Source organism: Ursus americanus, chromosome 36 (genome assembly GCF_024610735.1).
Source record: "Ursus americanus isolate L20-20 chromosome 36, mUrsAme1.1.p, whole genome shotgun sequence".
Lineage (NCBI taxonomy): Eukaryota > Metazoa > Chordata > Mammalia > Carnivora > Ursidae > Ursus > Ursus americanus.
In genome coordinates this window covers 10,527,713-10,550,973 of record NC_142162.1, presented here as the reverse complement: position 1 = coordinate 10,550,973, position 23,261 = coordinate 10,527,713, and the positions used below count along the sequence as shown (strand labels likewise).

General features: G+C 36.0%; 1 protein-coding gene across 3 annotated transcripts in view; it reads left to right on the top strand.

Annotated features, from left to right (window-relative positions):
• DNAAF4 (dynein axonemal assembly factor 4) overlaps positions 1-22,325 on the top strand; it is a 78,856-nt gene extending 56,531 nt beyond the window's left edge. For all 3 annotated transcript variants that reach the window (XM_087859231.1, XM_045812058.2, XM_087859230.1), the window contains 5 exons: positions 3,850-3,995; positions 5,482-5,591; positions 18,707-18,860; positions 19,814-19,919; positions 21,642-22,325. In XM_087859231.1, the coding sequence (XP_087715357.1) occupies positions 3,850-3,995; positions 5,482-5,591; positions 18,707-18,860; positions 19,814-19,919; positions 21,642-21,751 (626 nt within the window). In that variant the 3' untranslated portion in view covers positions 21,752-22,325. The remainder of the gene's footprint in view (positions 1-3,849; positions 3,996-5,481; positions 5,592-18,706; positions 18,861-19,813; positions 19,920-21,641) is intronic.
• Positions 22,326-23,261: the final 936 nt, after the last annotated feature.

Genomic DNA, 23,261 nt, shown 5'->3' with positions numbered 1-23,261 from the left:
CATAGGATTTTCTTCTGCTGTCTTACTTTGTGATTTATATTTACTAGACTTTCTTTCTTGGTTCTTTTTTCTATTTTTCTGCCTTGGATTTAAAAAATATTCTTGATTACTTTCTACTAATTTGAAAGGTATGTATTCTATTTTTGTTCATTGATTAATATTAAATTTTTTGTATCTGTTTTGGTACATAGATATAATTCTAATTATTATATTTTAACATGCATATTAAACAAAGATTTAAGGTTAATCTCTACCATTCTTGTAAATATTACAAGAAAATTTAGTACGTAAATTCCAGTAATACCCATCTTCTTTGAAATTGTCTAAACATCTTAGTCCACTTTTTTGGAGGGAAGGGAGATCAGTTGACTTCACTTTACTTTTAAATCCCTAAATTTAGTCATTACTGTTAGTATGGGTTTTTTCCCCACTATATAGTCATTACTATTTAGATTGATGCATATTTACTTATTTTTAATTTGTCTTTGTTGTGTTTCACTTCTTTGTGGGTTAAATTGCCTTCCCTTTACAGGTAAAACCTTTAGTAGTTCTTTAATGAAGATTTGTGAGTGTTAAGTTCAGTTATTATCTTTATATTATACTAGTTATTGAAGGATGGCTTGGCTGGTTGTAGAATTCCACATTGATAGTTATTTTCCATCAGTAGTTCAAAGATATTTTTCTATTGCCTTTTGCCCTCTAATGTTGCTGAGAAGTCTGCTCTTGATCTAACTATTGATCATTTATAAGGTAATCCATCCTTTGTCTCTGGTTGCTTTGAAATTCTTCACTTTGATGTACTTTGATTTTATTCGTCTCTGTGCAGTTTTATATTTATTTGTTTCATAATGTCAGAACTTGGAATATACTTTTATTCAAAGAACTTATGTTTTCAGTAAAGTTCTGGGAACTTCTAAGCTATTGTCTTGAAATATCACCTTCCTCTTTCTGTATATTTCTTGACCTCATTCTATATATTATCCTCAGATCTCTTCTAGTTTGTAAATTTTCTGCAACTATGCTTAAGGTGCTGTTAAACTCATCCTAAAGGTTTTAAATTTCAGTGGCAATATTTTTCATTTTGGAAGTTGCATCTGGTTTTTTTGTTCGTTCTTTTGTCATTTGTTTCTTCATTTTTCATTATGGATTTTTCCTGTCTTTGCTTTTCAAATAAACATGTTTAAAATTATTTTAATCTCTTGCAGAGTGTTCTATTCTTTCAAATTCTTAAGAAGCCATACCTCCTGTTTGTTGTGTCTGCTAACTGTCCTTCACACTGGATTGTTTTCTCGTGTGATTTGGAGTTTTTGATTGTGTGTTCATCTTCAGCAAGGATTTTTTTTTTTTTATGGGTGCATATAAAAAAAATCTCAGGTGTTCTGGTTTGTGGAGGTAAGACTTGCTCACAAGAGAGACCTAGAGTTTTGATTTCTCACGAAAGATATATTTTTCTCCTCCTTTCCAAACCCCCAGGAAGAATAGGCTTCACCTTCCTGGACCAGTGGACAGTGATTTTATAAATAAGCTTTTCACTAAGAGAGCAGCCCTTCTAAGCCTCTAGTTTCATTCCCAGCCTCCCACCTCTCTAACTATATCAGCATTGCATTTCCAGCCTTTAGCCTTTATATATGTATTCCAGATATAGATATAAATATCTTTCCAAACAGCTTTTTGTCAGCTTTTGGATTACCCCAGCTGTAAATCACTGATAAGACTTTTTCTCTGCTTACTTTTTAAACTGAACTGTATATTTGAACCTTTATTTCTTTGTTATATTTTTATCAAGCATTTTATGTGTTTATAGCATTTTATCTGGAGATTGTAAAAAGTTTTAAAACTTTAACCTCTGCTTCCGGAAACAGAAAGCTAATTTTATTTTATGTTTTACTACTTGTCTTATTTTACAGTAAGAGTTTGGAAGCTAGATATCCTACTTTTAATGTAACAAGTGGTCATGTTAATGTTTTTCATGATCATTTAAAAATGTTTATTTAATTTAGCAAAATTAATAAGAAAATAAAAGATTTTTAAGGATTTTATTTATTTATGTAAGAGAGAGAGGGAAAGCACAGAGGGAGAGTGAAAGGGAGAAGCAGACTCCGCACTGAGCAGAGAGCCTGATGTGGGACTTGATCCCAGGATCTGAACCAAAGGCAGATGCTTAACCGACTGAGCCACCCAGGCACCCAGGAAAAATTTTTAATTTCTCATTATGGAAAATAGTGCTTATTCCCTTCATGCTCTGTATCCTAGTAATCATTAGTATAATAATCTGAAGTTATATATTTCCTTTTTACTTTTTATTGTTTTCCTTTGGTTGTACTAACATTTAAGAATCTTATTCCCAACACTTTTAGTGTGTTTTCCACTGTGTAGAAAACCAATTCTTTTCATTTTTACCCTTACGTTCCCCACTCTTAGTTTTTTAATTTCATTTCTCCATATTTGGAACATTTCTTCGATTAATTTATTTGGAAAAGATGGCAAAGTAGTATATTTACTTAATTCTTAGATATTTAGGAATGTCTTTTGCCTTTGTAAGTAAGCAGCAATTTTCTTGGATATAAAATTCTTGGGACATTGTATTTGGTAGGTTAAAGCTAATTGTTATAATAAGGAGATCCAAAATCACGGATCACATAAGACAGAAATTTAGTTCTCCATAATCTAATACTTGTTATGTTAACAGTGATCCATGTAGGCCTGATAAATGACTTTGTTTTACAAGGCCATGCAGGCTGGCCAGGCCATCTCTGTCATCACATCATCTCTGGATGCCGAGGTTGGCATCGTGTTTTACCCAGTGGAAAGGAGGAAAGAGGAGTTCTCAGCAAGCAGATTTACCTATAAAACGATCCATTGTATACATCACTTCTATTCATATTTTGTTGTCTCAGAATTGGCATATAATCACATCTAATCTCAAGGAAGCCTGGGTTATGTAGATTCTAGCCTGACACAATCATATGTCTAGCTTAGAACTCAAACTCTATCTCTGAAAGGAAGAAGGGAGAATGGAAGTTAGATGTCTCAACCACAGACATCTAGAAAATTTGCACTCCAGTTTTCTTGTTTGTTTGAGTCCATATTTTTAACTCCTTGCCCCCCTCTTCCTTCTCTTGGAAATGTCAATGTAGGCCCTTTTCACATTTTTTAATTTAGAAGTTTTTTTCTTATTTGTATATATTCATTTTATAGCAAGGATATTACTCTTCATATTTGGAAAATCTGTTTTTCTTAAAAGTTTTGATATTGCCTTTTAAATCTGCGTATCATATTTTTTGTACTTTTGCATTTTTTAAACTTACCCTTCCTTCCTTTTATTCATATAGTTTATATTCTAACACATAGATACATTTCTCTTCTTATGTTGGCTTAACCATTATTACATCAAACTATCTTTCTAAAAATGTATAGCTTTTCTTTATTACTCTTTGCTTATTCTCATTAGCTATCTCTGATGGCTGAAAAATACTGTCACAAGGAAGCTTATAGAAGATATTGCTGTGGGAGCTTAAAGGAAATAGAGGTAGTGTTATTGGTAATGATGGCTTTCTAAAGTGGATGTAGAATCGCTCAGAGTGCCCTTCCCTAGACTGAACGTAAATTAAACACTGTGTTTTTTAACAGAGAGAATCCTAGAAAAATAGGGGGTCATTGATTAAAGACGAGATAACTAGCTGCCACACTTTTGATGATGGATTTTACATCCCTTCTAGCAGAAGTTATCTTTGGTTTATTTGTATAGGATTTTAGCAGTAGCTTTGATGTGTAATTACTGTAAAAGTCAGCTTGATTGTTATCTAGAAAAAGAGAAAGATAACTCACTTGCTAATATTGCTTTTCAAGGAAGAAATTCAGAAAATATGTTTTTGGAGAAATTAAAGGAAGACAGTATTCCTGCTCCTCGCTCCATTGGCAGTATTAAAATCAACTTTACCCCTCGAGTATTTCCAACTGCTCTCCGAGAATCACAAGTAGCAGAAGAAGAGGAGGTACATATACTTGCTGTTAGTTACAATGATCACAAATGAAAATAGTTTATTTTTAATTTCATCTATTAAAACTAATACTGAGTTTTGAATTTCTTAAGTATTCATTACACTTAAGATATTACTTCTTGAATATATTTTAGTATTTCCTTTTGAGAAAAAAATAATGTGCAGAATTTTTTTTGTCTCCAGAACGCTGATGAGAGAACACTGACTTAGTATGCACTATTATCGCTTATTCCAGGAGATAAACTGTTACACTTGCCACCTATTTTATCAAATACATCATTTGCTATATTAGATTTGTAAACTTGTGTTTTGGTAAGGGATCAGTATGTGTTTGGTAAGGGATTTGGACATTTATTGTTAATATATTATTACAACTAATTATTATTATTATCATCAGGTATTTCTAATGTGACATTCTAGAATATCTCTCATTCATTTATAAATCCTTGGGCCCTGGGATTTTGAATTTTGTATCTTTAGTTATATAGGCACTAAGAATTGCATTTTTTTTTTTTACTACAAGGTGTTAATTGTTGCCTCTCACAATTAAAAAGTTGTGGAAGTAATTGAAGATCTTTAAGAAATGATGACAATTTATAGATATTAACTATTTTGGGGGCACCTGGGTGGCTCAGTCAGTTAAGCAGCTGCCTTCGGCTCAGGTCATGATCTCGGGGTCCTGAGATTGAGCCCGGAGTCAGGCTCTCTGCTCATCAGGGAGTCTGCTTCTCTCTCTGCCTCTGTGCTCTTTCCCTTTCTCACTCTCAAATAAATAAACAAAATCTTTAAAAAATATTAACTATTTTCTTATTATTAAACAATATATTCTAAATTTTATTATTTGTAAAATTATCTCTAGAATTATAAGATTATAATTATTTAAAAGTCATTTATATTTTTTCATTATAGAAAAACAAATATAAACAAGAAAAGTAAAATAATAATCACATGAATTCCAGAAATTTGTATGAAATTTGAACTAGAAATTTTTATACACTTGATCTTTACCAGCTAATAACATTAAACTTTTGAAAAGGATAAAAATTGGAAGTTTAAAATCACGTTATCAAATAGCGTATTAGTCTACTCAGACTGCTGTAACAAAATACCCTACACTGGCTGGTTTAAACAACAGACATTTCTCAAAGTTCTGGAGGCTGGCAAGTCCAAGATCAGGGTGCGGGGAGTGGTGGAAGGAGAGCTGTACTCTGGTTTCTTCCTCTTTTTTTTTTTTTTTAAAGATTTTATTTATTTATTTGACAGAGAGAGAAAGACAGCCAGCGAGAGAGGGAACACAAGTAGGAGGAGTGGGAGAGGAAGAAGCAGGCTCCCAGCAGAGTAGGAAGCCTGATGAGGGGCTCGATCCCAGGACCCTAGGATAACGCCCTGAGCCGAAGGCAGACGCTTAATGACTGAGCCACCCAGGCGCCCCGTATTAAGACTTTTGTGTCCTTCATTAGACTTTATTCTCTGATTTCAGTGGTTACACAAACAAGCAGAGGCACGAAGAGCACTGAATACTGATATTCCTGAACTTTCTGATTTAAAAGAAGAAGAAAAGAACCCAGAATGGCTGAAGGACAAAGGAAAGTAAGTTGTTTGAACTCTGGCTATGAGATTTATAATAAATTAGGTGTACATTAGTACTTACTACATTTTCAAGATATCTTGACATAAGTGCTTATGTGTGTTGTTGGGGAAAGATAATGCAAATAAGCAAATTAAGTAGGTAGGGCTTCCTTATTTTAAAAAGTCAGATCATAGAACAAGGCTCTTATTTTTATTTGTTTTTGTATTTAAATGTCACAGAAATGAAATATATGACATCTCTTGGGTTACTTATTAAAAATTCCTTTTAAAATCACATTTAGCATAAGTTCTTCCTAATATTTCCCTTAGAAATGTGTTATTTAGGGGTGCCTGGGTGGCTCAGTCTGTTGAGCATCCGACTCTTGATTTTGGCTCAGGTCATGATCTCAGGGCTGTGAGATTGAGCCCTGTGTCAGGCTCCTCACTGGGCATGAAGTCTGCTTGATTCTCTCCTCTCTCCCTCTCACTCCCCCTTAAAAAAAACTCCCCTCTAAAAAAAAAGAAGAAGTGTGTTTTTTAGAAATTAGAGCTTTGATTATTCATCTCCAGCTTTAAAAGATTACCGAATTATCTTATAAATTATCATTTTATAACCAGGAAATCCTTTGATTTATTCACATATTGCTCTGTATATTTTTATACAATTATCAAAACCAGTGAATTTTGATACATTATGAATGTATCAAATTTGAATTTGTATTTTGAGGCAGTTGTGGATGTTACTTGTTATATTTCATTATATACACTTTTATATTATTTTTCTGTTGTTGCCATAACAATCTACCATAAACTTAATGGCTTAAAATATCACAAATTTATTATCTTACAGTTTTAGAAGTCAGAAGTTCAAAATGGGTTTCACTGGCTTAAAATCAAGGTATCAGTTGTGTTCCTTCTAGAGTCTGTAGGGAAGAATCTATTTCCCTTCATTTTCTAGTTTTTAGGCTGCCTATATTGCTTGGCTTGTGGCCTCCAGCCAGCAATTGCATCACTCTGACCTCTGCTTCCATAATGCCATCTCCTTCTCTGACTCTCCTGCTTCCCTCTTTCTTTTATAAGGATCCTTGTGGTTACATTAGTCTCATTTGCATAATCTCCCCCCTCAAGACCTTAATTTAGGCACATCTGTGGAATCCTTCCTGCCATGTTAGGTGGCATAGTCACAGGTTCTGAGGATTAGGATATGGACTGCTTTTGGCTGAGGGAAAGGTTTCTATTACCTATCTACCACATGTCTATATTTTTCCTTTCTTATCTTTCCTCTGTTCTTTCTTGGTCTTCTCTCTTGTCTGTTACACCAGGGATTGATATGTGGAATTGAGCTGAAGTGACAGTTTTTCTGAAAGTCAGAGGCCTGGGCCTGACAGGTTGGTTTCTCTTACTTCCAACATTAAAACCTTACATGATCCTTTCTCCTCTTTCTCTTCTTCCCTCTCTCCTTTGCTCCCTTCTTCTCCATTTATTCAACCATTAAATAAACATCTATTGATTGCTTGCTATTTACCAGACTGTAGGCTAGGCTCTGAGCTACAAAGCTCAGTGGAGGAGACAGACATACACAAATAGTTGTGATACTGTGTGGGAAATACAATACTAGAAAAGAACAAGGTAAAATGAAAATACAGAAAAGGGACACCTACCCTTAAAGGGAGGAATGTAGGTTCAGAAAAAGCTTCATAGAGAATGTAGCACCTGAGCTCCTCTTAATGATAAGTAGGAGTTTCCAGAGAAAGGGAAAGAAAGGCATTCATTTCAGGTATTGGACACAATATGAACAAAAGCTCAAGAGACAAGAAATAGTGTGATATATAGGTCAGGAATGATGTGTGGTTTATTTTTTGCTAAAACATAAAATTTGAGGCTACAAGTAATGACGAATGAACCTAGAAAAATCATCAGGGGCCTTGTGTGCTTGGTTAAGATTCTTTTTTTTAAACTTATTTTTTAATTTGCATATAATTAACATAGAGTGTTATATTAGTTTCAGGTGTGCAATATAACTATTCAACATTTCTGTATGTTACTCAGTACTTATCAATGAAAATTTTATTTTTAATCCCCTTCACCTATTTCACCCACCCCTCTACCCACCTTCCCTCTGGCTGCTACCAGTTTGTTCACCATATTTAAGAATCTTCCTTTTTTTAGATTTTATTCTATAAGGTAAGGGGGGAAACTGTGTTGCAGAAAATATGGCGAAGGCCTTGAACTGGCCTTGTTATAGGTGTTGTTGTAGGGGTGGAGAGGAGGGCAACTTGAAAATATTTAGGAGGTAAAATAGGCAGAACTTCTTGATTGATTTTTCGGGAATGAGAGGAAGGAGTTCCCAGTTTCTAGTTTGAATGATTGATTGCGTGATGCCACCAGCTAAATTAGAGAATACAAGGTGAGGGACCAGTCAGGAGAGAATGGAGGTGAAGTTCAGTTTTTAATATGTTGAGTTTAAGATGTCTCTGGGCCAGTCTGGGTGACACTGTCCAGCAAGTTCGAACCCAGAGAAGTCAGCACTGTAGAAATAGATTTGGAGGTTATCAGCATTTATATTGTAGTTAAATTTATAAAAGTAAAAATGTAGTTGAGATATCCACAGAGTGTGCAGACCAGAGTAGTGGCCTGAGAAGAACACTCCTCGACCTACGGACATTTAAAGGTCTTGCAAAAGAATGGAGTACACAAAAATACTCCCAGAAGCCAATGGAGTAGAAAATTTAAAGAGTTTTTGTTTTGTGGTGTTTCCTTAACACCACAAATATATAAAAGATTTGAATAGCTTTGGAGACAAGAGAAAGAGACGATTGAAATCTCTCTGAGCAGAGTGGAGAAAATTGGGTGAAAGCCAAGAATGGTTGGATTGTCTTGATTTTGTTTTGCTTTTCCTCTTTTTAAAAGTTGCATTCAATTTAAAATTTTGTAATAACAAATATTTTGGGGGGAAGAAATTTACACAGCACATACTAAATGAAAGTCCCTCTTGTTTTTCACCCAGTCTACTTGGCCAACTGCTTGTGCTGCTCCCCAGCTCTAACATTCTAAGTCATTTCTTTAATTGCATTTGCTTATCTCTAAGCTGCCATTGTCAGGATCACAGTTAATATGTTGATAGCTTGTGTTGGTTTATAAGAGCTTTTGTGTGTTTATACTATCTCATTAAATCCTCACAACTATAGTTGGGTAGGACCTACTACTTTTGCACTATTTAACAAATGTTTATTGAGAAGCTAGCAGCTGTACACAAAAGAGCTCACTTAATTCCTGTAACAATGTGACTAGTTGGATATTATTATTTTTATCCCCTTCTTACAAATGTGGAAAACAGGGCTAGAGAGGTTAAGAAAACATGGCTAAAGTGATGGTTAATGAGTAAAACCAGGATTCAATTCCAGGTTGATACTATTACAGAGCTTCTATTCTACCTACTGCTCTATACTTCTCACAGATGAATAAAATCCACTTCCTGTCCTTTCATTCCAGTTACGAAAGCAGTCTGTGTGGTTTGGTTATGAATTGCTCCTCCTTGCAATCCGAGAATGCTGAAGTGAGCAAAGCTGAGTAGGCTGTCCTGTTGGATTGATTACTTTGCTTTAGAAAATGTTGACAGATTGACTTGGAGTAGACAGAGATACTTCATTTTCTGAGATTGGAGGAAAGAAAGTGAAGCCAAGTATGGACCTAGATAAGGGAAATTGATTAGTGAATACTGTTGGCCCTGCCAGTTGGAGAACATGAATTTATAGAGATGTCAGTACAGTTGTGTGATTTATCTCCTATAGTGTTTAGTCTTTTGGATTTAAGAATAGATCTTTGGGCCAGAGTGGGAGTTTTATCTGACAAGTACAGTAAAAAACTAGTAGTGCAAGGGACCAGATTGCTTATGGAAAAAGAGCTCAGATATTTAGCCATGAAGTCCAGGCTGTGTTAGAAAGGAAGAAATGCCATGAGGGGCCCAGTGGACTAAGAGAAAATGGAGCAATTAAGAAATTAGATGGCATTGTAAGACTGAAGATTTAGTATAAAGGGCAAATTGGTAGAGTAGAAAGTTCTGATCAGTGGCTGGGATTCTAGAGTTTGATATTTCTAAGGTAGTGCAGTTCAGGTGATGATGGAGGCCAGTGCGTGACCCTGAGAGTGGGTAGCAAAAGTACAGTTGAATGGAAGATACGCTGAGTTAAGGAGTTCCAGGTATTTCAAGAATAAATTGATAAATGGGTCATATACACAAATCTTAGAATCTTCTGGAATCATGGCAAAAGTTGGGATTGAGACAGATTCTGAGAACCAGGTTTCAAAGCCCTTAATAAATATGAGAAGAGTGAAGGCTACAGGGCAAAGATGTTAGGAGTCCCAAAGGATAAGGACTTCTAGATAAAGAGAGAGTTACAGCTTAGATCTAGCAGGAGAGAGCCTGGACAATGCCAGTTCCTGCAGTTCCACCTACCCTAAATCACTAATGTGGGGAGTTGGGTGGACGGGTATTTAGTGGAGAGGGTGGTAGAGATTAGAACTGCCCTCAGGGCAGAGCCAGGTTTATTTTAGAAAGGATTTTGTGGAAAAGTTGAGGGTATGGTGAGGGACTGGAAGGTGGAGTCTATTATGGCAGAACTAGGAATAACAAAGTACAAAGGAGGAGCACCTGGCTGGCTCAGTCGGTAGAGCATGGGACTCTTGATCTCAGGGTCTTGAGTTCAAGCCTCACAGTGGGCATGGAGATTACTTAAAATATATATATATATATTAATATATATATATATTTATATATATATTAATATATATATTTATATATATATTAATATATATATATTTATATATATATTAATATATATATTTATATATATTAATATATATATATATTTATATATATATTAATATATATTTATATATATATTAATATATATTTATATATATATTAATATATATATTTATATATATATTAATATATATTTATATATATATTAATATATATATATTTATATATATATTAATATATATATATTTATATATATATATATGAAAGAGTAGCGGGGGGATGGGACTGGGAAAGGCCAGCAACATGAAGACAAGGGAGAAGTGCGCTTTTAGATCAGTGCTCAAAGATAAAACGATTGATTGACCTGGTGAGACAGTCCTTTGGTACAGGCGTTATGATGCTGGGACTGGCTAAAGGTCCTTGGCGGTGTTGGTCTGGTCTTATTTCTGATACACTAAAGATGTGATTTGGTTTTAAGACTAGAAAATGCTGGGGCACATGGGTGGCTCCGTTGGTTAAGCGTCTGCCTTCGGCTCAGGTCATGATTCCGGGGTCCTGGGATCGAGCCCAGAGTCAGGCTCCCTGCCCAGCAGAGAGTCTGCTTCTCCCTCTGCCCCTCCTCCTGCTCCTGCTTGCTCTCTCTTTCAAATAAATAAATAAAATCTTAAAAAAAAAAAAAGTAGAAAGGGCAGATGAAATTGTTGAGCCAGGGTTGGAATTTTGACTGACAAATGCAGCAAGTGTGTGTGTGTGTGTGTGTGTGTGTGTGTGTGTGTGAAAATTAAAAATTACAAGAATTAAAACATAGAAATAAAACCGACTGCTGGCAAAAACAATGACTTGGCAGCAACCCTAGTGCAAAAGTATACCTCGCAGCAGTCAGACATGGTAGATTGTCATTACTTTTAGTCTCTTGTTTATATACCATTTTGCCGTACTAGCTCCAATTAGATAGAAAAAGAAAGAGAAGCAAAATCAGAGAGTTGAAAATGAGGAGAGATGGGAGAAAACTTAGTAACTAGTAACACCCAGAGAAGTAGAGCAGAGTACGGTTCATCATGGTGCCAAGAACAAATAGATAAAAGGAAAGGTAAGACTTGTTAGAACTGTATCCTCGCTAGCAATGTAATGCAGTACAAAAGATAGAAATAGATATAATAGAACTGATTGAGAAGTAGTGTGTTGAATTTAAGCCAAAGGATGAAACACTGTCATCTCGAGAGGCTTTGTTTCGTGAGAGCCCTCTAGATTTACACAGGCCAAAACAGTCCGACCGTGCTTACTATGCTAAAACACGCGGGCCACTTGCTTCGCAAAAGGGTAGAGGTGGGCAAACCTTTCAAAAGAGCAATAGCTTTTTCATTTTTCTCTACCGCCCCTTCCACTGCTGTGTCTTAGTTTTAAATGCCAAATCTCTACCTTTTGGGAAAATACGTAAGCTTAGGTAATTTCATTTGCTCCTGAAAGCATTTTACCTTTTCCAATTAACCTTATGTACCAGACAGCTTTTTACTGAGAACTTCTCATATAAAACAGAGTCCAGATGCTCTCATTTAGACATGTGCATGGTATGATGTTATTTTACAGGCTTACATGACTCAGAATCTGTAAATAACTTTAAGAGCTACCCTTCTAGGCACTTGTAATCACATAAAGTAAATGGACCATTGTTCTGTGTCACTGCCATTGCCCTGCGCTTGATTTTTAGCATAAGTTTTTTTGGACCCTGTCTTAACTTCAGACTTAAATTCCTTCTTTTCCCACCCTAGGGCCACTTGAATCCCTTCTGCCTACCTTACTGTACAGCAAAGTCTAATGTTACATAGGAGGGAATTAAGGATATATTGTTCTACAATCTAGCTCCCAGCATCATATTGCTATTATTACATAAAATCATTGTCTACCCTAGTTCTTATGTCTGAATTTTCTTTTCTTTTCTTTGTCCGTGGGGCTTGAACTCACGATGCTGAGATCAAGACCTGAGCTGCAATCAAGAGTCGGATGCTTAACCGACTGAGCCACCCAGGTGCCCCCTGAATTTTCTTTTTATTCTTTTGGCCTAAGTGTCAGATTTTGTAGCCTGCCTAATACCCCAGTCCTTTTAAGATTGAGGATCTGCTTTGCTTTTGCTTTTCCTTTTGCTACCTGGCTAATTCTACTTCTGAACCCCAGCTTTGTTTATAGGACCCTGCTGACCTTGTCTGCCAGTCTATATTTCTGCTTGTTATTTGGGTATGTTCTGTGGTTGTATTCTCTATGCCTGTCTGGATGTCCTTTTACTTCATGTTGGACTTTTTGGCTGCTGATTCTTGGCCATCTCCTCCCAACACAGTATACAATTCTACTTGCCAAACTGAATTTCTTTCTAATTGTTAGGTTTGGGTCCATGCCCTGGCAAGAATTGTGAAGGGTTAGCCTACACAGTTTCATGAATATGGGGAAGAAGACAGGATACTCATGGGTCAGAGACAAAAGACTATTATTTAAGGCGCAGCAAGTGGTATGAGCTTCATGTCCGTTTCCCTTTGCCCCTCCAGTCCCACAAGGCCAGTGCTAAGGCAGGCCCAGGTTTGAACCACAGCTCAGAACACCATACTTAAGGAACACAATTTCTTTTATTTACTTTTTCTTATATTAGAGAGAGAGAGTGGGTGTGTGAGAGAATAGGGGAGGGGGAGGGTGGGAGGAGAAATGCGGGAGGGAGAGGGACAAGGAGACTCTGCGCTGAGCAGGAGCCCAACATGGGGCTCAGTCCCAGGACCCCAAGATCATGACCTGAACCAAAATCAAGAATTGGATGCTTAACTGACTGAGCCACCCAGGTGCGCCCAAGGAACACAATTTTTTGTAAGACGATTGTAAGCAAGCACGTTCAACTTTTGCCCCACAAGGAGATGATATCTTTTTCAAACTGAACAGCAGATAAATCTGTTCTTTGCCCCAAAGGAAGACACTACTCTGTTTTCCAAAGCGGTGTGCTATGCAGACATCTTTGAAAAGATTGTCCCAATTAAAAGCTGTCTGTGCATCTGACGTAAGACATGCATGAACATAAGATTCCCACGGGGAATCATCTCCCAGCAGCCCTTTGCACCTGCCTACTTTCAGGACAGATCTGCCAAATCCGCCTTGCTCTGCTGCATTTTAAAAACTCTGTTTCTGGAGATAAGACAGTTTTCTTATACTACTACCTTTTGCCTGACTCAAAGAAGTTTAGAATCCATATTCTAAGATGACTTCTTTGAGGTAATTATCATTCTGTTCAGTTGCTTGTTTGTATGCATTTTATAGCCCATAATATTCTGTTGCAATGCAGTACCTGCTATAGCCTAACTTGTCATTTTGTTTAGTGTGTAGTTTCCTCTTCCTGTTTGCATTGTGAGTGCTCCATTGTACTGCTTGACGTACCTTCACTAAGGCGTGCGATACGCAGCTTTAGAAGCTCTCGAGATACCCAAGAATGTTTTCTCTGCTGAACCATGAGATGCTGAAAGAGACAAGGACTTTAAAAGTCCTTTCAGGGGCAGGTGGCTGTTACAGTTCTTACCGCCCACACAACAGAGCTATTCTGTCTTCTGTTGGAACGTGCGTTGCTTCCGCCGCTATGCCGTGTCTAAGCCCTACACTTCTGGTTTCTCCTGGCTTTCTTCTGCCCTTTTCTTCTCTTCAGTGCTTCTTTCCTAGCAGTCCTGCCTCTGGTCGCTTCTCCCACGTTCAACTCTTATACAAAAATCTCTGGCCATTTTGGCCATTGCGAATCAGGATGTTTCTTCCTTTATAAAGGCACACCAGTCAGCCATCATAAAAATGACAGGACTGTTTGCAATTGTCCATGTCTCTTTTGTTCTCACTGTACATACAGTATAATAAGTACTCAGTATGTGTTGAATTAATGAGTACTTTTGCATAATTTTTTTCATTGACATTGCCTTATTTGGAACATTAGGGGAGACTTCATGGTTATTAACTTCTCTATTTAAATTTGGTGTTCAAAGGTTTCTGCCCTTTAGTTACAGGTTTAATTTTTTTTCCCTTTCCTTTTGAAATTTGGCTATTTCCAAGTCCAAAATCATTCCGAAAGCCATAAAGCAGATTTTTGGATGTTTGCGGTGGCATTGAACTTAAAAGAATGTAGTGTTCTTTTGGATTTATATTTTAATACGTATATGTAAACATTAAAAATATTTTAATACTTATATTTCTTGCTATTATGTCTTCTATAGAGGTTCTTTTAATAATGCTCATTGTAAACTCGTCTTCCCTTAGAATGTGGGAGAATTTTTCTGATAAAACTGTTACAAAACTACAAACTTATGTTAAAGATGAAAAATGGACCCGTTCTTCATTTATTTTTTTAATTTTTTATTTAATTTTTTATTTTTTTTAGAGCGGGAAGGGGCAGAGGGAGAGAAGAGAGAATCTGAGGCAGGCTCCATGCCCAGTGTGGAGCCTGCTGTGGGCTCAGTCCCACAACGCTGAGATCATGACCTGAGCCGAAATCAAGATAGACGCTTAACCGACTAAGCCACCCAGGTGTCCCCAAAATGGAACTGTTCTTCCAATGTGTATGTTAATATAAGATTTGTACAGACAAATAGACCAATGGAATAGATGGGGTCCAGAAACAGCCCTCTCTTCTATGATCAAATGATTGTCAACAATTATTCAATGTAGAAAGGATAGTCTTTTTAACACATGGTGGTAGGAAAACTGGAAATTCATATAAAAGAGAATGAAGTTGGACCCTTACTTAACACCTTATACAAAAATTGACTCAAAATATATCAAACACCTAAACATAAGAGCTAAAATTATAAAATTCTTAGAATAAAAACACAGAGCACATTGTCACATTGAATTTGGCAATATTTCCTGGGTGTGACACCAAAAGTATTGGGGTGCGTAGATGGCTCAGTTGGTTAAGTGTCTGACTCTTGATTTTGGCTCAGGTCATAATCTCAGGGTCATGAGATAGAGCCTTAAGTGGGGCTCTGTGCTCAGCAGGGAGTTGCTTGAGATTTTATCTCTCCCTCCCCCTCAGCCCTTCCCCGTCCCTGCTCACATGCATTCTCTCTCTCTTTCTCTCTAAAATAAAAAAAAAAATTTAAAAAGTACAGACAACAAAAGAAAAATAGGTTAATTGAAATGTATAAAAATTAAAAGCTTTTGTGCATGAAGGACACTATTAACAGAGTGAAAAGACAACCCATGGAATGGAGAAAATATTTGCAAATCATATATCTAATAACGGGTTAATATCCGGGCTGTATATAAAGAACTTCTGTGGGGCCCCTGGGTGGTATAGTCAGTTGAGCACCCCACTCTTGGTTTTGGCTCCGGTCTGATCTCAGGGTTGTGAGATCAAGTCCCGTGTCGGGTTCATACTCAGGGCAGAGTCTGCATGGGTTTCTCTCTCCGTCTCCCTCTGGCCCCTCCCTCAAATAAATAAATCTTAAAAAAAAAAAAAAAAAAAAGTTCCGCAACTCAACAGTTAAAAAACAACCTTTTTAAAAAGTAGGCAAAGAAAATTAAAAAATAAAAATAAAAAGTAGGCAAAGGACTTAAATAGACATTTCTTTAAGGAGATATACAAATGGCAAAAGTACATGAAAAGATGTTGAATATCAGCAATTATTTGGAGAATGCAAATCAAAATCATAATGGGATACTACTTTACACACATTACAATGGCTGTTATAAAAAAACCCGTGAAATAACAAGTCTCGTTGAGGATATGGACAAATTAGAACCCTTGAACATTGTTGAAGGGAATGTAAGATGGTACACAGTATGGATGCTCCTCAAAAAATTAAAAATAGAATTACCATATGATCCAGCAATCCCACTTCAGGGTATATACACAAAGGAATTGAAAGCAGGGACACAAACAGATAGTATTTGTACACCTATGTTCATGGTAGCATTATTCACAATCGCCCGGAGGTAGAAGCAACCCAGGTGCCCACTGATGGATATTTTGGTAGACAAAATGTGGTATACCCATACAATAGAATAGTATTCAGCCTTTAAAAGGAAGAAACTCTTGTTACGTGCTATAACATGGCTGAACCTTGAAGACATTATGCTAAGTAAAATGAGCCAGTTACAAAAGGAAATATGATTCCACTTATTTGAGGTACCTAGAGGCAGTCAAATTCATAGAACAGAAAATAGAATAGTGATTGTCAAAGATAGGAGGGAATGGGGAGTTAATGTTTAATGGGTACAGAGTTTCAGTTTCAGAAGATGGAAGAGTTCTGGAGAATGGATATTGGTGATAGCTGCACAACAATGTAAATGGACTTAATGTCACTAAACTATACATTTAAAGATGGTTAAAAATGGTAAATTTTGTTATATATATTTTATCACAATTTTTTAAAAAGTCTTGTAGTAGACACTATAGGTTATCTAGCCAAAATGTATGGTCTCCCTTTATCCTTACTGGCTGAGACCCTATTTTGTTTTGGTGTGTAGAACTTACCCATGTGACTTAGAAGGGGACCCTCTCCCAAGTCCCGGGATAAATTCTAATTGACTCCAACAAATCACGTTTGTTTTCGTTACACTGTTGGTGGGGTTTTTTGTTTGTGGTATCGTTTTGTTTTTAGCTAGATGTACAAAAATATTTATTATAGTGTTTATAAAAGCAAAGTATTGGGAAACAAAAACTCTAAATGTCCATCAATAGGAGGAGACTGGTTTCAGAAATCCTGGCACAAGGTAGAGACTTCTTTGTAAAAACAGCAGTAACAACAACAACTCTGTAAAAATGGTATATCTCCATATTTCTTAATAAGAAAAGATGATCACATTGTTGAATTTTCTTAAATGCCCCAAAACAGCGACAGGTAGTTCTAAGGATAAAGTGGGGAGAGAGAAATCGAGGGGGAGAGAGATTGAGGGAGAGGGGGAGAGACTGATGGTTTTATTATGGGAAAATATTTTTTTAAGGGTAGGTACTTTTGGTCAGTGAGATGGGAAAGGAGGTGAACCAGGAGGATTTCTGGGAAAGGTTTTCTTGCCCTTAAGGAGCATATGCCAGAAGGTACTGTCCCATTTTTTCCTAATATTGTGCTTGAATATGGCACCTGAAATTGTGCAGCCACCTTACACCCATGAGGAAAACCAGCCCTAGGCTGAAGTAGCTGCTGAGCACAGTAGGACGCAGAAATGAAAGGAACTTAGGCCTTAGGATAGCATCCTCAAGCCGCTGATTTCTTTGGGCATGGAGCCTTTCCCTCTGGACGTTTTAAATGTGAGATCATTTATTTCCTTACTTGTTTAAAGCAGTTTGAGTTGGGATTCTGTCTGTTACTTGCATTCAGAAATATCCTCCTAGCTGAGAGGAGGCACTTTAGAAACATACACTGTTACTGGAGAATTAGCTTTTCCAGTTTGTGGCGGTTGTTTTAAACTCAAGTCAGGCTTAGGTTCGATGTCACAGTAGTGGCATCTTTCCTTTGACTAATGATTTACTGGGTGCTTTTCCTTTTGATGTCATCATGTTCTAGAATGGTACAGTATACAGTACCATTTTCGAGTACAAATTGTTCTATGGTACTTTTTATATTTGGTATTTTCTCTTTTCCTTATGTTTATACATTTTTCAAAATTCTAAGAATTGTACGTAAAAATAAAGAAACACTGTACATTTTAACTAAATTCTTTAATTATGTACATCTACTTGAAGAGAATTTTGGAAGATTTAATCTATTAGATGCTTCTGTTTGCAAGTAACCAAAAAAACCAATTTAAACTGGCTCTATGTTAAAAGGAATTTATTGGCTTATATAACTAAAAAGCTAAAGGTATGTTGCATTTCAGGGAAAGTTTGATCCAGCAGCTTAACCATTATCACTAAGGACTCAGTTTCTGTCTGCCTTTTTATTCTTTTCATAATTCCGTAGTATCAGCTTTATTCTAGTGCTGGCTGTTCCCATTGTGTTAAACATGGTCACCAACAGTTTGGGCCGTGTGCTTTCTTCACTTGTGTCCGGCAAGAGGAGTTTTCCCAATTTTTCATTCTCTAACGTTGGAAACAAAGTCATAGGCTTCAGTCTGAATAGACCAATTTAGGTCATAGGGCTCTCCGCAAGTCAGTTATTGTAGTCAAGAGGGTGGAAATATGTTTACTGGCTTAAATTACAGATGAGTACCCTTGGAGGTGGCGTTGAGGTCAGTCCCATTCAGATGACACACTGATGTGCGTGGAGGAAGTGTGGGGTAGGTGCAGCCTTGGGACGGAGTCCGTTGTACAGGGAGTAGAAAAGGAGGTAAGCGGTCTCCTCTGCCAAATATCATTAGATAGTATTGCTGTGTTTCTATTTCAACATTACATTGTTTTCCTTTTCTCTTTTTGTCTCATTAGCGAATTGTTTGCAAAAGAAAACTACTTGGCAGCTGTTAATGCATACAACTTAGCCATAAGACTAAATAACAAGATTCCACTATTGTACTTGAATCGGGCTGCTTGCCACCTGAAACTAAAAAACTTACACAAGGCCATCGAAGATTCTTCTAAGGTATATCTATCTATTTATTTATATATGGTGCCTTAAAATTGTTATCCTCTTTTTATTGGCTTAAATGATGCCCTTAATCTTTTTTCTTTTGTCTTGTTACTTATGCTTTTTTTTTTACTGAAAAAAGACTTTTTGAATTGACAAGAAACTGGTATTTTTTTGAGACTCCAAGACACACTATATTGTCTTAGTATATCAGTTGAAGTCCACAACTTCTTGTCAGTTTGTGCTTACCCTTTATCTTAAAGTTTTGCCGACTTAATGCAAGGTTGAAGGAAGAAAACTTGGTTTTCTTATTGTCACTACCACTTGCACATTAGGAGGATAGCTCTAAAATAATTTCCCAATTTTCAGAGTAACCTAGTATATCCTGATTTCATTATTAATTTCATGTCATTATCTTAAACTTCTAGTTTTTTTCTTTTTTTTTTCCATGTCAGAATAACCTGTTTTAAGGGAAAATCACATGCAAAATTTCTTATGTGGCTCCTTGAGATTGAAAATATGAAGGAAATAACCAGATCCTCATACTTTGATCTCATTAAGCTATTAAGAGATCTGACAATATTTTTATGATCCAGTTTTCCTTTTACTAGCACAGTGCTGTGCACAAATATTTATTGAATGAGTGAATAAACTGGATCACCCAATGTGAATATAAAGACCTCCAATGTTCTTTAATCATTCCTGCTAATAAAGATAAAGCTGTAGAAGTTTCAAATGATAAACCAAATCATCACTTTAGGAGAAAGGGTATGAATCTTGTAGAGGAACAACTGAACAATTCTTTAAATCGTTCAAAACAAATATAAGTATTTGATAAATTTCTGTGCCAGTTAAGTCAAAAATTTTGTTGGGTGAGGCTTGAGGCTTGTTTTAAAGTTAAGGTTTTTATCATGTTTTTGCTCAAGTTTAAATTAGGAAATTGTCTTTCCCTTATTTTATTTTGTAAGGCACTGGAGTTATTGACACCACCTGTTCCAGACAATGCTAATGGAAGAATGAAGGCATATATACGACGTGGGACGGCATTCTGCCAACTAGAATTGTACATAGAAGGTAAGAAATTGATAGAAATGTTTTATGTTCCAAGTTATTCTCTGAAAAAAGTATCAATGGGGTTATTTAAGATCACAACTTTTTAGGACTCCAGTGTTTTGTATTTTTAGCATTTAATATATTCTTTGCAGTTTATCTGACAAAAAATGATTTTGAAGTGTTTAAAAAATTTTTTTTGTAGAAGGCAGTTAAGACAAGATGTGAGCAACAAGTTTACATCCAGGAAAATGCTAGAGTATCCAGACAACTTTTCTATGGAAGGATGTGTGATAAAGGATATGAATGAGTCACTTAAGATATGATGGAAATTTAAAATGAACTGCTTTGGTCAGACAGACAGACACACACACACACACACACAAGCTGAGAAACAACTGATCTACCACAGTGTATGATCATTGCTTATGGTTTGTGAGACTGTACTAAGTTTTGTTTCAGCCTCATGTGTATAGAAGCCATAACATTTATTTTTCATGTTTAATGTATTTAGGGACTTTTTGCAGTTCCTCATGTTGCTCCAAAAGGCAAGACTTTGTAGTAGTCAGTGTTTTATCTTTAATGCTCTTCCCATACTTCCTTACCCAGAGGACCAGTCAACTTTGCTTTTTTCAAGGCCTAGAGGCATACTCCTTGGTGATGCCTTACCAGGCAATGGGCAAGTCTATAAGGTTTTATTATTTCTGAGTTCATTTTTAAACTTGTTTCTGAGATTTTTTAGGAGACTTTTCTAACCAAAGCATCCAAATTAGATTTATGTGCCCCATCCTTTTTTTTTTAAGTCTCTTATCCAGCTTCATGAAGATAAAAATTATCAAGACAGGAACGAAACATTTGAAAGCATTCTTTAGAAATTGTAGCATCATAGAGTTTTTGCGCTAAAAGTACTTTTCATTTTAAAGATGAGAAAATGGAGGCTTGGAGAAGTTAAGTGATTTACCTCAAGTGGCATATGGCAAATCAGTCGCACTTAGAACTCAAGTTTCCTCACTCTCAAAGAAATTTTCCCACTGCTTCTTTTGGTAAAGACTTAGACTCATCTGGATGTATTTAACAAACAGTCCACAATGGTTTCCTTTTAAACCAGTTATCCTCAAAGGAATTCTGTAGATATGACAACTATAGAAAAAAACCACAAACTGTAGTCTATGAATTATATTAAGTATGGATTGAGTCTACCAAAATTATTTTTTTTTAATCTAGAATTTCTCAATAAGATGTCATTTATTATTTTCTCATCGAGGTAATAAAAATGTCCTTTTTATATGTGAGTTTTATTCAGTCTGTTCATGCTTTAATGAGTTTAAGCTGTTAGTTTATTTGTACTTGAATTTAAAATAACTGCTTCTCGGATGCTTGGATGGCTCAATCCGAAGAGTGTGCAACTCTTGATCTTGGGATCATGAGTTCAAGCCCCACATTGGGTGTAGAGATTACTTAAATAACATTTAAAAATCTTAAAAAAAAAAAAAAAGCAAACCCAAAACTGCTTCTTACTGAACCCTGAATGTAATGAGTGTAATTATTCCTGAAATGACTGAAAAATTTCTGCAATCTTTTAGAAATACTACATAGAGATACGTATGTGAAAAGGAGTATCTGATTGAACACCTGGTCCTTGTCCTGAACCATGTTCTTAGTGGTTATTTTTATAAAAAATATCATCTGGATAGCACAAGTATTTATAAAATAATTTTATTGACCATCATTGCTATATAAATATAGGCCTACAGGATTATGAAGCTGCACTTAAGATTGATCCATCCAATAAAATTGTACAAAATGATGCTGAGAAGATTCGGAAGATAATTCAAGGAACAGAACTAAAATCTTAATGACTGCTGAAGCAACTAGGTGTTATAGTAGGTATTTTTTTAAGTTTTTCAAAAAGAACTGGAGGCATGAGGAATCTTTGTAAATATTATGGCTGATGGTGCAGAATCCCCTTTTTTTTCGTTCTCTAGTTCTGTAGAGGGCAAAATATTATAAATCTATAGAAAATGAACTGTTTGATTTGAATGGTTTCTGAATAAGTAAATTAGGAATGATCTAATTCTTTGCTTCTTCAATACATGGATTAATTACATATATATACTTGTTGCTGTTATTGCTGTTGTTGAATTCAGCTTACCCTTATAACTAACAAAATATTCCTTGGTGTGATGAGTACTAGGACATTACTGATTCATTTCTGACAAGGTAAAATTTGAAAGTAAAAGACCATGTTTATAATTTTTTAAATTAAATATACTACTTAATTGAATGGTTGACCTTAGTTCAATCAGTACTGATGTTCATTTAGTATTCAGTGCACAAAACCTTTACTTCTCCATCCTGTTGTGGGAAGGTAGACCAGTTCAACCCAACAAAACAACTGTTTGGAAAACTTTTTTTTTTTTTCTTTTAAAAGATCTTATTTATTTGAGAGCGTGAGTGGCAGTGGGGGAAGGACAAAGGGAGAGGGAGGAGCAGACTCGCTGCTGAGCAGGGAGCCCGACTCAGGACTCAGGACTCGATCCCAGAACCTTGGGATCATGCCCTGAGCCGAAGGCAGACACTCAACCCACTGAGCCACCCAGGAACCCTGTTTGGGAAACCTTATTTTCAACCTTATATGTAGTGTTCCCCAAAGCATTGATCATATTTCATACTATCTGGTGAAGGTAAGTTTTCTAGTGAGATGTTTTCTAGTGCCTTCAAGTGCAATAGGAAAAAGAAAAAGACAGCAAAGGGTGAAATGTTAACACAAAGTATTATGATACTGGCATTGGATTGTATCACTGTTTGTGTTGTACCGCAGTGATGAAGCAAGCATTAAGCAAAAACAGTACCTTCTGTATATAGTAGTTACCACAACTGTCTGATTATATTTAGAGGATTTTTAGAAAAACAAAACACAATTTTTAGGAATAAGTTTTTACAGTATTTGGTCATCTGATGTCATTCAAATGGACCATAAAACAGCTTCATTCTTTTTTTTTTTTCTTTTAACACAATACTTTTTTGAATGTGTAAGGCTATCCTAGTTCAGCAATCTTGAGACTTGCTTTTATAAACTTTAGGTAACTTACATAGCAGCCTTGTTCAGTTCATAGACCTTCTCATAAGGCAGGATTGCTTTTTCTTATAACCAACACTGATTTGTTTTTATTTTAAAAAATAAACGTTACCAAAATAAAGATGAGTCTCCATACATGTCCAATACCAGTTTGAAATTCACAATATGTTAACCAACCTAGTGCTTCTTCAGGCTCTTCCTTTTACCATCCTCCAACCCTCCCCCCCAAAAAAAGACTGGGCCCAATAGCTCCCCTAAGCGCGAAAGATCAATCCTCGGAGGAAAGA